Genomic DNA, 16,592 nt, shown 5'->3' with positions numbered 1-16,592 from the left:
AACGAATCTTAGCCAGCATGCAACACTTTGCCCTTCTTCAACTCTGTAGCCTGAGGAGGTGTCTTCTAACCAGAAGCAAACTCTAAGGATGGCTGTGTAGAAGGACAGAGAAGCCTGAATTCCTCATGTAATTTGGGAGATACCTAGCAGTCCTGGATTGCTTACCTCTGGACCTTTCATTTAGTGAGAGAAAAATAAATTCTCATTTATATAGGCCACTTGGCTGCAGGTAGTCAACTCAATTCCTAACGGCTATACACACAGACTACTACTGAGAAACTAGCAAATTTATGTCAGGAAAAAAATGAATTTTCAAAGAACTGTACCAGTAATTACAGAGAGCTGAGTATCTTTAGCAAGTTTACTTAGCCTGATCGCTCCACATGTGCCACTCCTGGATTGCTCATACCCATGGCAGGTTAAACAAGGGCACACTTTCTCAGTAAGTTATGAGCATGCCTATAAAATTTTGTCAACATCAAGCCTAAATAGCTACAAATGACCTACTGGTTTGGCTTCTGAGATAAGGCCTACATGCCACTTGTTCCAAATTTACTTTCTCACTGCTCCAATCTGCTAGAATTCTAAGATACAATTTTCTAAAGATGGAGAAAATGTATCAAGAAAAGATTTCTACAAATTAGGTAACTCAGGATCTAATTTAATGACTTTGAATAAGTCACATTTTTTCTCAAAGAACTAACTTCTTCACTTATGAAATAGAAAAAAAAAAAAAAAAAGACAAACCCAATCCACAAGGTTGACATGAAGATCATATATGAATGAGTGTGAAGAAATCCTAAACGGTGAAATACTATGAACATATAAATTAATAAAACTATAATGTGTGTGTGAGGAAAGCACCTTTTTGATAATATTAGTAAATAAGTAAGTACAATAGAGTCACTAAGAACCAGGATTTTCAGCATGAGAGAAAAGGAGATACAGATACAAAGCTGATGAATGGTGATGGGGATTTAGTTATATTAGCCTCTCTTTTTGAAATAAGTGAAATTTTCTATAAAAGATACATTGTAAAAAGCACTTTTTAAAAAGTCAGGATAGTCTTCTTACTAGTTTTTCTTTATCTGAACCTTCATTTTCAAAGAGACACATTTGAGTCCAGAATGGACTGAAATTGTCACATTCAGAAATTTTAGGATATACCTACCACTTAATGTAAATAAAATCTCATCCCTGAAAAACAGTAAAAAGCATCTCTGTTATGGATTCAATATTTTATCTTAAAGTAGATGAAAACTAAACTCAGCTCAGTGCTCTAAAAGCTGCCTCCTTTGGTCCATGACCATAGATGCAGATGATTTAATTGTATCATCATCTCAGCCTATTTCTATTCTTCCCAGTTTGACAGCAGGTTAAAAGAAACACTCATCCTACCTACAAATCTGGCATTCAATGCATGAAGGTAAAACCTACTGCTGAAAAGCCCCAAATCAATTCCACTATACAAGCTGCAGCTGACAGGCTCTTCTTTTCACACAGCTGTGTATCTTTAACCTAACCCAAAATAGAAATAAGAAGTAGAGAGCTGGTTCTTCTGTATAGAGCCCCACAAATTACTCACATTAGACTCTATTCCTCAAAAATAAATTTTAGTAAGCTTTCTAGGAACCCTAGTCATGGTACCCTGAACCCTCAATTCAACAACTTTTTCCCCATCCAATGATGATGGACACTGAGTAAAGACTGCTCTACAAATCAAGAAAACAGAGGAGTTCTGAGATAGGTAGCAACAGGAATGTAAACACTAACTTGTAGGCAACCTGGCAAAGTCTCCTCTAAGCATGCCAAAGGTTTTCTTCCCCAAGCAGAAACGAAAAACCCAATGGAATTGTTTAATCACTGTGATACGCTCTTATGTATAGAACTCTATGTCAAAATGTTAAAATTTGGAAATATTAAAAAAAAAAAAAGACTCTTGTAAAGTTGTTTCACCTGAAAGGATTTATATGCCAGTGTAGCACACCTGTTCAAGACTATAAAACAAGTTATATAAACTTTTACTGTGATATTCATACCGTGCTTTATCTATGGGTGTTGAGAGCAGGTACTTACTAACTGGCAGTAGCTATAATTAAAAATCAATCTTACTTGCTTCAGCTTTAACTTTGTCCATTTCAGCAAGCAGTGCCACTTCTCGATCCATTAAACTAGGGAGGGATGACAAAGGAAAATAAGATTTGATCAGAAACTCAGAAAAATAGCATACTGTTAACAATGGAGAAAGACTTAGGAGTTTGTTCACTAAAAGCATACTACAAAGGAAACACTGCATTGACCATAAGAAAATTCTGATCTTACCCTCAGTAAAGGATATAATGATGCCAATAAATTAAGATCTAAATTCTTTTATTTTTAAATATTTTTAAAGATTTATTCATTTATGCATACAAGAATTGGGGTACAGGCCAGAGGTGCGGGGGGGGGGGCATGTGTGTGAGAGGATTCACCAGAGACAGAGTGGGGAACAGAACAGGCAGATCGACTGAAATACACTGCTGAGGGGAGCAGAGGGCGAGTCAGGAGAGGTCTGCTGCACCATGTGTGTCACCTCCCTGGCCGGGGATCCAAACGATGCTGCAGTGGCTGCGGATAGCTTCATAGGCTGTGTCTTAACCCCTTGTGTCACCAGGGAGGCCCCTATTTTTAAATATTTTACACTGTAGCTAGAAGCCCAAGAGTTGAGAACCAGTAGATGGCAGTAGCAAGCTACAAAACTCATTTCAAGTCGTGCTAAAAAAAAAAAAATGAGTCCTTGTGGGAATGACATAATTCCACATGTGCGCTCACATTATTTATTATTTTGTTCTACAAAAATTGGACAGCTCTGCTTCTAATGAATTTTTACCTGGAAATAGCCCTGCTAGGGCATGGTAAATTTATTCACAATTAGATTTTGTATATCTTGAACGTTTTACCACAGTTCTAACAAGTCCCCCCGCTAACTGTTTAGAATACAAAGTAGTAAAAGACACACATACATTGTACTGGTTTCCAATAAACACTTAAAAGTAATCGGAAAAAATGAAACCAATAGTTTCTGGTAGGTTTTTTTTTTTTTTTTTTTTTTAACAGACAAAGAATACTAAATGGGCAATTGGAATTTTCTCCACTGCAAAGGTAAATGATTTATGGACACATATATATTTTCCACATCCTTATGAAAGAGCCCACCACCTTCAACATATAGAGAGATGGTAGGTTACCCTAGAACCCAGCTTCTGAGTGCAAATAATTATCAATTTTTTTTAGTGTTGGAAAAAAGTCTAAAATTTCAATACCTATAGAAACATGAAATGCTCCAATTCTTCAGATTTGGAATTCATTCCTTTTGAATGGAATATAGCCACAGGATTAACAAAACGTCTACCCTTGCTTCTAGTTGTAAAATTATACACACACACACAAACACACACACATATTATGTACACTAATTCAATTTAGCTCAATATGTAGGTATGTTAGCACAAAATAGTTAATACAGAGACTACAGTGTGAGATATACAAAAAAAGTATAAGGCAGGGTCATTGCCTCAGGAACAAAAGTCAGAGAACTCAGGTTTTATAATCGTTATATGTGATGTTAATAAATAGACTTGTAACAGAACAAATTTGGTTGGCACATTAATTCAGAAGACTGGAAAGAAGATACAACTATTGTGGGGTAGCAATACTTTGCTAAGAAAGCATTTCCCAAACCTTGGCAGTATTTTGCTCCAAGAACTCTAGCAGCATTTGGAATACCTAAAAGGCAAAACAGAAGTACAACTGAGACAGAAGCTGCCAGGCCTGAGTTTGACATTACCTCTCTTCTGCTGCTGAACCACCTTAAGATGCAGACACTGTATCCACAGGATGACAAATTCTTTGTCTCTGACAAAGGTTGTAAAATATTTATGAAAAAAATCTCAGCAAACATGTAAGCTTCTTGCAATTTACAATTTTTATTATTGAAAAGTCACGTGATGCTTTCTGCAAGGAAAAAAAGTTCTGCAAAATCTCACGTGTTTTGTACAAAATGAACTAGTACATTGTGACAGCACCTTTTTTTCCTGTTGAGAACGACTAGCATCCACTTAACTTGTTGGGTTTTGGGGTTCCTGGATTATGGGGTTCCTCAGTCCTTAACCATGGTGTGAGAAGAACTGACAGTCACATTTTTAGCAGAAGCAAAAGCAAAGTTTATTCAGAGACAGAATGAAATTACACCCAGAAAGACACATGGGCCTGCAGAGCCCTGGGTAAGAACAACTGCGAGGGAATGTTGGGAGCTCGACTGTAAAGTAAGTGAAGTGCTTGACTTTAAGCTTTTGCTTGCCAAGGCATCCATTTCAAAGACAACCACTTGAACAAACCCAACCCAGACAGTTACACAACTAAATAGAGCCAGACTGCCTTCCCATGAAGTTTCCCTTTTAGAAAGTCCTGGGTGACCTCCAGATAATAGGCGTCATGACCCTGCTTTTCCCTTCCCATATTTTAATTTCTGTTCTTATGCTTTAAATCCACCAATAAAGATCAGTAAAACTTCAACCTCAATAAAGACCAGTGAAACTTCAACCCCAATAAAGACAAATCCCCAGGCCCGCGGGATCTCTTTCTTTACCTGAAACCAGCTACGAGACCCTGAAGATGCCAAGTACCCTCCAGACTGTTAATTACTTTTCAAGGTCCTTGATGGTTACTGCTGAGGTGTATCTCACAGGAAGCGCAAGGGCCCATCTAGACACAACATTGCCTCAGGTTAGGGAAATGTGTGGGGGCTTGCCACAAGTAGCATGGCCCCAGGTGAGTGACCCCAGACATTTCTAGTCTGTAACAGCACCATGAATAGGCTGAGACTGAAAACAACATTATAACTTGCTCACTTAAAGAATCTAGAAAGCACTCTATCGCTGCGCCACCAGGGAGGCCCCTGCCCGCGGCCTCTGCGCGCCGGTTCGATCCCCGGCTGCTCCCCGGCCACCAGAGGAGGGTCCCACATGGCGCAGACCTCTCCTGCCGCCCACTGCTCCCCTCAGCAGTGTACTTCGGTCCTTCTGCCTGCTTTGCTCCCCACTCTGGCTCTGGTGAATTCTCTCACCCTCCCACGCTTCTGACTGTACCCAGTGCATGTATAAACAAATAAACAAACAAATAAATAAATAAAAACATGCCTCTATTGAAAAAAAAAATCTTAAAAAAAAAAAAAGAATCTAGAAAGCAAAAATCTGCTCTCCCTCCCCACCCCCAAGAGCTTTATTTCAGAGAGGGGCTCTGAAGGCTGCATAGAGGTGACTCTTTTGAAAGAGAATATTAGAAGACAGAACTTAAAGCTGCATACTTGTGTCTACAGTGCCTTCCTTGGTAAACTCCCCTAAATAACCTCCCCCTTTCTTCCTCTTAATCCCACTGGATTTAGCTAAGCTATTTAAGATGGCATCTGAAGCCATGAGAGTGTTACTCAGTTTTACTGGGTCTCTCCAATTTATACAGGATTATTATAGGTGTGTTACTATATATAACAAAATATTTTACTAAACTTTTAATTTTATCAATTTATCTAATGTTTGCTTGATTACTTGCCAGCCTACAATAATCCAAAGGATACAGAATGATATTCTTTGTATTCTGACAAGCACATCACATAATGCATTACAGTTGTATAGAAAAATAATTTTTTTTTTTAATTCATGCTAAAGCACTTCAGGGGTGAAGTATCATGACATCTGTTAACTTCCATATGGTTCCACCAAAACACAGATACACAAATATATTTATCACTGTACTATCCTTCAGATTTTTCTGTATTTTTTTAAGTTTTCATTTTAAAAGTTGGTGGGATATATACAGTTTAGGGAAGCAAACAACTGCCACCCCAACATAGGTCTTTCTGATAAAAGACTGATTTTATGGGAGGTGCTCTTAAGGCTGGGTGGAGATTACTTTTGAAAAAGATATTTACAGGGACACCTGTAAAGGCACGTACCAGGAAGATCTAATATCCTTACCTGTTTTCATGGAAGTAGAATTTACATCTCCTTATCTTTGTTTACAGTGAGTTTCCATAACCACTCTAACAGACCTTCCCTCTCCCCCTGCCCTTGTCTTAGCTAATTTTTTTTTCAATATTGACATATTTATTTATTTATGCATACAAGAACTGGGGTACAGGCCAGAGATGCGGGGGGGGGTGTGTGAGAGGATTCACCAGAGACAGAGTGGGGAACAGAACAGGTGGACTGACTGAAATACACTGCTGAGGGGAGTAGCAGGTGAGACAGGAGAGGTCTGCTGTGCCATTTGGGTTAGCTCCCTGGCTGGGGATTGAACTTATGCTGTGGTGGCTGTGGACAGCTTCACAGTATTGAGACTTAACCCCTTGTGCCACCAGGGAGGCCCCTTAGCTAATGGGCTATTTAAGATGAAGCTATTTAAGATGAAGTCTGAAGCCCTGTGGATGAGTCACTCATTCATGCTGGGTCTTTCTTATGGATACAGGAGGTACACGTGTTAGTAATCTTTTTGGCTTATTTATTTTCCAGTCTAGAAAAACCCAGACAGGTATGGGATGATTCCCTTTGCACCCTGACAGCATCATAAAATAGAGAAGGCAAGAAGAGTTCAAAAATGGAAATTATGCTAGGTGTGGATAAATAACAGTAGCATCTTCTACAATTAAAAGCAATTATTGTAATACAGCTTTTGAACAGTAAAGAAACTTAAGCTAAAGTTTTCTATCTGCTCCTAAGCCAAAGGGTAGTCCCAGTATGGAGCTGTGGTTAAGAGATTCAGAAGTATCTATGGTTTGAGGTTAACAGTTTTAAGTGCTATAACTGCAAGCAGTGAGTTCCCTTAGAGAGTGATTAAAGGCTTATTCAGTCTGTCAGACTTTTTGTTACCTTGTTCACTCTAGTACATGAAGGTACTATGCTTGCAACTATTTGAAGCTTTCCTGAATGGAAATATGCATCTGATTCACTGAATTCTGAAACTGCTAATGAAATTCAGCTACATATTGCTGGGAATCTGTTTAGAAAGACATTAGGTTTTATTAAGCCTTTACCTAATACAGTGTACAGAATTTTTTTTATCCTTTATTCAATCATCAAAGATGGTTTGAAATGACTGGTTGTTATTACTAAGGAGAAAGACTGGCAAATCATGTAAATGTTCCCTATTTCCTTTCCCCCTTACTAGAACTTTTTAACCATCTTCATATTTGCTCAATTTATTCTACAAGCTTTTATTTAATTTCATTGCTCAGAATGGTTGTTCCTGTAGCATTATCATTCATATTGCTAAGATATATTGTATGGTCATTATTTAAAGCAGCCCCTTTAATTAATATATTTAACAGGAATCTGACTGATCCCAGCTGTTAGCATCAGTAATCCTGTGCCAAAAAGTTATTATCATTTGTTTATGGTGGTTGCATTAGAAACCAATGGGTATAGTGGAAACACAACTCTGGTAATTTCATAGTGGATTATACAAAGGATAATTCTCTAAATCACTTAATAATGTTCTTAGGAAACATTTGTACTTGATTTTATTCGCTGAAAACCTAAAACCTATTTATTTGAATTCCACTAGCCAAGTTAAGCAGAAATCCAAGCAAAGACAATGAAAACAGCTTTTTCCTCCCTGAAGATATTTTTTCCTCTCCTCATATAAAACAACCAAGAGTTGTCAGTAGTTTTTATTTGCAGAGAATTAATGATGCTTCAAGTGTTTTGTAAAACTCCACTCCTAACACTGGCTTTTTGGAGTATGGTATACACATCTATGCTCAAAACAGAAATAAGAACCCTTGAGGTTGCCAGGTTATCATACAGAGCTGAACAGTTAGAGTATATAAGTGGATTGAAAGAACTAGTTTGTTAAATCAAACTTGGATTTTAGAAACCTTTTGATGGATTCCTTTTTGTAAGGAGTCCTTTACAAAGCATGTGGACCTGTGATTTCATATTTCAAGAGTCTGACGTAGCTTTTAAGAAGTTAGACCGTAGGGCTTCCCTGGTGGCGCAAGGGGTTGAGACGCAACCTATGAAGTTGTCCACAGCCACTGCAGCACAGGTTTGATCCCTGGCCAGGGAGCTACCCACATGGCAGAGCAGACCTCTCCTGACTCGTTGCTCTCCTCCTCTCCTGCCCACTGCTCCCCTCAGCAGTGTACTTCGGTCAATTTGCCTGTTCTGTTCCCCACTCTGTCTCTGGTGAATCCTCTCACCCCCCATACCTCTGGCCTGTACCCCAGTTCTTGTATACATAAATAAATAAATCTTTAAAAAAATAAAAGTTAGACTGTAAATATAAACTGTTCTTGCTGGACAGGCCCTCAGTGGAATAATCACGTTTCTTTCTCTTCTATTCCAGTGGTCAAAAGTATACTAGAGGATCATATGACTAAATGACAATATTTTATAAACTGTTTAGGAAAAAAAAGTAGCAATCTAGGAGTTAAGTTTCTATTTGTAAGGAAAAAAAGTCAATGGAGTGTTAAAACCACATAGCAAGTAGCTGATTAGCTCCTCATATGAAACTGCTTTGTTTTTTTGAACCTCTCTCTGGAATTAAAGCAATGTCTAAAGGGAGTTCTGTGTGGGCTAAGAAGGCAAAGATTGAAGTGTAAAGGCAAACAGAGCTACCTAGTGAGACACAAAAAAGGAAGCATGGGATAGTGGGAAAGTGTCATATGACTCAAGTATAATTTGAGGTAAATTATTTTTTCTGTGTCCATCCTTTCTCATCCACAAAAGGAGCATACACTACAAATGATATTTTATAAAGATTACAGAAATTGCTCATAAAAGCTTCTGACATACAGTAAAAGTTCAACAAATGACAGTAGGAATTATTATTCTAATTTTTGTTTTCTCGAGTTCTCGGTTTCAGAGTATCTATTTAGAAAAATGTCTTCAGGGCCTCCCCAGTGGCACCGCGGGTTGAATATAGTGCTGTGAGGCTGTCTGCAGCCTCTGCAGTGCGGGTTCAATTCCCGTCCGGCCAGGGAGATACCCACATGGTGTGGCAGACCTCTCCTGCCTTGCCTGCTGCTACCCTCAGCAGTGTTTTTGGCTTACCTGCCTGTTCTGCTCCCCACTCTGTCTCTGGTGGATCCTCTCACCCTCTTGTGCCTCTGTACCCCAGTTCTTGTATAAACAAAAATAAATCTTTAAAAAAGAGACTCATATTTTTTTAAAAAAATATCTTCCTATTACTCTAATAAATTATACATTCCACTGTCCAGAAATTCTTAAGCAAACATGTACACATGCTAACATTGTGTGGAGTTATAGAGGTGAATCAAAGATAATTTTAAGTGAAAATGACTCTACAAAATTATACCCTATGATTACAACTATTAAGATTACATATGTATAGAGAAAAGGGCCACAAAGAGACACTGAAAATAAAATATTGTATGTTAAAGTTGTTTAAAAACTGTTGCTAAAAAGATGGGAAATATAGTAAAAATAAAGAAATAATGAAAGCTTTGAAAAAAGAAAAACAAAACTCAGATCCTTTCATCAAATGATTCCATTCTACCTTGGCATCTGACTTCATCCTTCACTACTTCCTTGGACCAACTCTTTAAACATTTCTTCCCCACGGAGTCAGGCCAAAATTCTCCTTCACTGGCACTGGTTCCTTCACAAGCCTCCAATTACAGCCTTGCCTTAGTTCACCTGAAACTTTTGGTGAATTCTTCCTCCTACAGGGTGTCCAGACCCACACATTTTGGGGGATCTGTAACATAAATGTTCCTTCTGTGCCTCTGTCTGTAACATATCTCCTGAGTGCAGTATTCTATCCCTATCCTTCCTCCCAATGCTTCTTTTAAGGCTCGATAATGACTCATTTCCTTTAAGAAATCTTTTCTAAGTGACCTTTCCCTTAACCTTCATACCTTTTCCCACAACTAAAATCTAATCTGAAAAGTATCTTAATTACAAATCACTCCAAGTTGTACCTCAGAAGAGTAATTTAAGACCTTTTAAATAACAAAATCAAATGAATATTTATTTATTGGAATGGAACATTCCTTCTTACAGTTTTATTTTACTAACTAAAAAAAAAACTTATAAAGACTTTCATAACTCAATCAACATCCTGGTGTTCCTCATTCTAACTCTGTTCCATAATGACTAACTTCCTCAGTCTCACAGTGGTATTTCTCTGTTATGTAGCCTTTAAACTGAGGAGGAAATAACATGTTGACATGTACCAACTGTTTGTAGTCTTTTTAAGCTTTAGTGGGGAAATGAGCCATTCATGGATGGGTAAAGGTTACTGGGAATCAGAACGTATAGATTCAAATATTGGGTTTGAACTGTTATGATATCAATCACATTAAGACAAATTGCTTAGGGCCTCCCCGGTGGCGCAGCGGTTGAGCGCTGGGTTGCGAAGCTGCCTGCAGCCTCTGCAGCGCAGGTTCGATCCCCGGCTGCTCCCCCATGGGAGGAGGGTCCCACATGGCTCACAGGCCTCTCCTGCCACCCGCTGCTCCCCTCAGCAGTGTGCTTCGGTCCTTCTGCCTGCTCTGCTCTCCGCTCTGGCTCTAGTGAATTCTCTCACTGTCCTGCGCTTCTGACTGTATCCAGTGCTTGTATAAATAAATAAATAAATCTTAAAAAAAAAAAAAAAAAAGACAAATTGCTTAACCTGGGACTTCAATCCCTTTTAACAGTAAGGTAGAATTAAAAATTCCTATTTCAGGGGGTGGAAATCTGGATAAATAAATCAGATAATATGATTTAACATGTTTAGCAAACTGTGAAGTAAACTTCATATATTGTTAGCTATTTTCACAGGCAATTCTTAAAAGAACTAAATCTTTAAATCAAAGAACATCATAGAAGTACTAGCAGAAAAAAGATATCAATGTCCTATGCACAAAAAACTAAAGAACAATTTAAAACCGTAGTCTTAAAAAAATACACACACACACACACACACACAATTGATTGCACTGGTCCACTCTTTTATTTCTATGCTTTTTAGACATTTTTGAAAATACTTTGGTTCATGAAATGATTATTAAGTTTTCAGCATCTCTATGTGGACTTTAAATTTCAGGATCACTAAAAGCCCTTGTAATGGCTACTAGTAGCCATCTGTAAGAAAGAAAAGAAGAGTTCAAATAAAAAGAAGTTACTTTTTGCTCGTCAATGAGGAATCACATAGGGAAAATTTCAAAATCTTAAGCATAGACTTATATTGACTTTTGTGACATATAATCTCAAATTTTTGGACAGTCTTTTTTTTTCTCTTACCCATTTTTTCCTTTTAATAAGGAAATAAATAGTATAGAATTTTCAATAAAATAGAATTTTTAATATAAAAGCAAGCTGAATATTTATCTTGTTACTATTTTTCACCAACACATTATATGAGTCACCAAAGCAGTTTCTACATTCCAGCTCAGGCTGTACTCGTTATTTTGCTGCTTAATAGCCTCAAACTCAAGTCAACTAATGTCAGGCAAGTTTTATTAATTAAGAAAAGTAAACTTGGGCCTAGAGATGTCTATAATTGAATCACCAATGAGAACAGATTTTAAGTTTTATACACTGGAAAGCTTCTGAGCTGCCCTTCCCACAGGTGTATGTCAGCTTTCATTTGATCTCAAAGTGAAAGCAGTTACTCGTATAATTTCCCTAGTGTCCGATCAGGGATAATATGTTGCACATTTACTGTTGCATATTTTTTAGATAGCTATTCTTTTCTTTTCTACTATAACCAACCAATACACACAAAAAATGGTTTCCTAAGTGACTCAAAGCTCTGGTTTGGTGCCAAATAAAGTTAGCTCAACTGCCAATTAAGTCTTGAAGTAGTAGCTACAAAGGGCATTGAAATAAGGTAGTTTAAAAATCCAATCAGCCAGAAAAAGGGCTTATACCAGCAGGAAAGAGTAGGTAATCTCTTCCCTCAAGTTAAATTGACCTGGTTGCTACCCCTGCTAATCAATCCTAAAACACAGTTCCTAGGCAGGAAAACCTTTTCACTTGTCCTTGGTTTCCAAGTTGACAGGAATTCACAAATTTCTCTCCTAGAGCTGGATTTCCTGGTTCAGGCTGGTTCTGAATGGAATCAGATCCTATGTCAAGTAATCAGTGAGCTAAACAATCAAGGAGATGAAAGGCTTATCAAGACAAAGTTGTGATAACTTACTCTTAGCTTTTCATTCTTTTCCAAATAACCTAACAATATCTTATATGATAATAATCTAGGACAAAGGGCATGATCCTCCCTCCCAGGGGTTTAGAAAGAGGAGAAATTCATTACCTAGAAAATTTTTCAGATGTTAGAGCTTAATACAAGACAAATTTGGAAAAGTTAGTTGTATTTAGAAAAATACAAAGATAAGAGATCCGAATAGGCTGGGAAGGTGATATTAACATATGGGAGAGAAAATATGAATGTTAAGTTTTGACACAATGCATAAGCTGGCTAGAGCAAAAATGTATTTAAGAACAACAGAAAATATGATACTATGTTCCAGTTATAAAACCTGAAACAGGAAAGCATGCGTAAACTAGTAGATTTTTCGTTTTGGTGATTTAATGAACCTACACTATATACCACACTTTGCAAATGATAAAAGGGTCAGCAATTGTTTTGGAGACTTTATTTTCGTTAATTCATTTTTTCTAAATTTAATTCCAGAGACCAGGAGAACTGAGGCAACCCACATTCCTCTATCTCTTATCTGTTGTGGCATGAAGTGACCAAAGTGTTTGTGAACAGAGACATGGTAGAATGACCTAAGGAAAGTCCACAGATGGTAAGAAAATGGAAGGATGTTGCAAGGAAGAGTGATGCTGGTTCTCTCTAGTCGTGAACACTTCCTCTCATACCTCAGATATAGGCAAGTCTTGCAAATATACAGAGAAGACAGGCCTAAATCCCTAAACATCAATCTAGCAGCTTGTCTTCCCATCATTTTACTTAATGTGGTCCTTACAGCTTTTTCATTTTCAAGAAAGTCCCTTATGAAAATGCAAATAGCTCCTCAAGAAATTATGACTTATCAGTTGACATCTTAACATCTAAAATTTACAGTACGCCAGTAGTCAAAATATTAGAATGCATTTATGCCCCCCAAAGATTCTATAATAAAATATATTTGACAAATAGCATAGTTCCCTCTTGAACAGGCAGAGAAGTCCATAATTCAACTTTTTTAAAACATCAAACCTCTTTAACTATACCAAACCGTATTTCCCCTACATAGCACACAGTTATTGTTCAGAACAGTTTATTTTAATTTTTTGCTTTCAAATGATTAATGACGGGGGACAGAAGAGACTATTAAGATGAGGTGCATTAGAAAGGTAAAAGGAGGTAAAAAAGCAAAGAGATATTTTCTACCTTATAATTTTATTTTAAAATATCCCATGTAACTGGTTACGGATTTTTGGTTAAAATAAGGATACATGATCTATTCTACAAATATTTATCCCTTTCCAAACTACTAACCTCAAGACCGTTTCTAAAGTACTGTGAATTCTCTGTATCACTCATTCCAACACTATGACCGAAATACATAAAATAATGCAAAAAGATAAATATATCATTGGATTTTTCAGTCTCTTTCCATCATGTAGAGTAGTTAGGAATTAAAGAACTTGGTGAATGATCTTTAAAGTGACCATTTTTGGGCTACTGATATCAAATGCAATCTAACTTACCAGCTCTGCAATTCAGCAAAGGCTTGTTTCATTTTCTTAATGGAAGCATCCATCTCTTCTTTAACTACAACTCGATACCGTGCAAGAGACACTGTGCAGCGCTGGAGGTCTTTCACAGATTTTTCAATATTGGAGCCTTGGAAAAAAATCAAGGATTAATTAAAAAAAAAAAAAAAAGGAGCATAGGTATCTTGAAAATTGGTGCTGAACACCTAAGCATGTAAAATAACAAATGTGTAGACTGTTTCCTATATTCTTACTACAGTCCTACATCTACCTTGACAAAAAACTATGTTTTCATAGATTTTTTTTTGGGGGGGGTTGCATTATGATTTAACTGCACAAAAATTTGAAATTACAAGTCCTTTAGCTTCCTAAAAAGAAGGTCATACATGCCTCCATATTTAATTCTGCATTGTTACATTTGAATCATACAGTGACTTTTTTACATAACGATGTATCAATTTAAAATGTCCATGCAACACCTCAACATAGATAAGTATCCAGGCCAAAATAGAGTTACAGAAACTGGATTTACCCTCCTGTCTTAAACAACTGAACATACACACAGACAAAATACATGAAATAAGGGCTTTCAGACAATGGACAATAGGCAGCACTTTTCCCATGACAAAACAGAAACAAAAGTGAGAACTGTGACTGCCTCAGGAGTTTCCAGGCTGCAATATAAGGAAGAAATATCCTAAATGAGCCTGGAGGTCTCTCTGAATTGAGGGGACAGAGTTGAGAATTCGGGGGTGGGTAAGGAGGGAAAGGTATGTAGAATGATCAGGGCAGAGTACTGGAGAAGAGGGAGAAGCACAACGATGAGAGAGTTGTACAGAGAGCTACAGAGGATTCTGAGTGTACTGGTGTGAAGAAATTACCTGAAAAGAGTGAAAAAGAAACACTGGATGAAACACTGGACAGGAACAAGGAGAACAATGTCCAGAGCTCACCCAGGCCAAGATTAGTTCATGTTCACATAGTCAGAGCAGGGCACCAGGTAGAGCACTTGGAATGGTACTGCCTCAGTAATGAAGTAAATTAGCTTTAAATTAAATGATGCTCCAGTTCTACCTAAAAAAGCTCAAAAGCAAGCTTCAAATTGTTTCCAAGTAACTTGATCCCAGAATAAATCACAAGAATATTTAAAGAAATACAAACATACTTAGTAATCAACAAAGCAAAATCTGAGGTCTCCCTGGTGGTGCAGGGGTTAAAGTCTTAGCACCATGAAGCTATTCACAACTACTGCAGCAAGAGTTCAATCCCTGGCCAGGGAGTTACCCACATGGCGCAGCAAACCTCTCCTATTTTGCCTGCTGCTCCTTTCTGCAGTGTATTTCAGTAGATCTGCCTGTTCTGTTCCCACTCTGTCTCTGCACCCCTGCACCTCTGGCCTATACCTCAGTTCTTGTATGCATAAATAGCATAAATAAATAAATCTTAAAAAAACAAAACAGCAATATCCACAAAGTCTGGAATCCAACAAAAAAATACTGGCATACAAGAGGCAGAAAAATATGATCCACAATAAAGAGTAAAATCAATTAACAGAAACTGATACAGAAATGACACATGGAATCACATAGATATGGACATCAAAAAAACAAATATAATCAGATACTATGTTTGAAAATGTAGAGAAAGTGTAAGCACATCAAGGAAAGACATGGAAAATATTTTAAAAGATCCCAAATGAATCTAGAGATGAAAAAACATTGTCAGCTATGAAAAATATATTGGATGGGATTATCAGATTTCAAATGGTTAAAAAAAATAAATTTTGGGAGGGGGAGAGGTGAAATCTGGGGGCAGAGGTAGCACAACAGAGTTTGGCAGAGGACTATGGGTGCTCTGGTAGTGGGACAGCTGTAGTGACCACTCATGAGCAGAGAAATCTTATATTGTCAAAATATTAACAAGAATATAAAATAGAACTTCATTAATAAAAAAAAAGTTTTAAAAAGATTAAATTTGTAAAAAGCAATTTTAGAAACCATCCAAAATGAAAAGAAACATGAAAAAAGACCAAAAAAAAACCCCCAACCTATTAGGTATTCAAAACTCAGTAAATGACAAGATTTAGTAGAATTTAATTTACCATATAGACATTACAAAATTGATAAGGATTTCTCTCTGTAGTAGAATTTGAGTTTGAAGTATTATATGTGGGTAATCCAATTTTTCCAGAGATTAAATACATTCACTTACTCTAATACATTTTAACTAGTTTCGAAGACTTCTATCAACCTTTCTATATCCACCAACATCAAAATTATATGTACAATTAACAAATTCAAAGTTTATAATGTATCAACATAAATTTTTTACTTATTTCAATTTTTTACTTACTTACAATTTTTTACTTATTATTCTCCCTCATCTCAACTGGATTTCTTTTAAAATCTAGTAAACGCTTTCAGCCCTTGTAACTTTTTGTTTAATAGTCTCAGACTTGCTTTTCTGTACTACGCTGAGAGTTACGTTAGAGAGGTGAAAATGAGCTTCACTAATTAAATTCAGCTCATATTGAATAAATAATTCAACAAAGAATTGTTCTTCTGCAACCTTATCTATGGGGAAAAAAGGGATAATTTTATCTTTAGCCAAAAATATAGTTTTTAAATTTCTCTTGAAGATAGCCTCTGATTTACCTAGTTTTTTGTTGGTAGAGGAGAGTGGAACATCTTCCATGCCCAGATTTGAAAACTGAGGCCCTGTATTAGGTCTTGAGGAAGATTTGCCAGCATTCCTATTTTGTTGAGAATTCTGAGTGGAATGCATAGTCAAAGCCTTGGACTCATAATCAGAGACACCATTCTCCAACACGGACCCTGTTCAATGAAAGACAACAACAGTATTTTAGAGGTAAATTAATCACGC

General features: G+C 37.0%; 1 protein-coding gene across 5 annotated transcripts in view; it reads right to left on the bottom strand.

Moving 5' to 3' along the window:
• Nucleotides 1-16,592, bottom strand: part of SPATS2 (spermatogenesis associated serine rich 2) — an 81,914-nt gene that overhangs the window by 8,533 nt on the left and 56,789 nt on the right. For all 5 annotated transcript variants that reach the window (XM_054696599.1, XM_037514679.2, XM_054696597.1 and 2 more), the window contains 3 exons: nt 16,364-16,543; nt 13,704-13,839; nt 2,113-2,171 (listed from right to left, as the gene is read on the bottom strand). In XM_054696599.1, coding sequence (XP_054552574.1) covers nt 2,113-2,171; nt 13,704-13,839; nt 16,364-16,543 — 375 coding nt within the window. The remainder of the gene's footprint in view (nt 1-2,112; nt 2,172-13,703; nt 13,840-16,363; nt 16,544-16,592) is intronic.

Source organism: Talpa occidentalis, unplaced genomic scaffold (assembly GCF_014898055.3).
Source record: "Talpa occidentalis isolate TD23 unplaced genomic scaffold, MPIMG_talOcc4v2.1 talOcc4.16, whole genome shotgun sequence".
In the NCBI taxonomy this organism is placed as follows: domain Eukaryota; kingdom Metazoa; phylum Chordata; class Mammalia; order Eulipotyphla; family Talpidae; genus Talpa; species Talpa occidentalis.
This window is presented reverse-complemented; position numbering and strand designations above follow the sequence as displayed.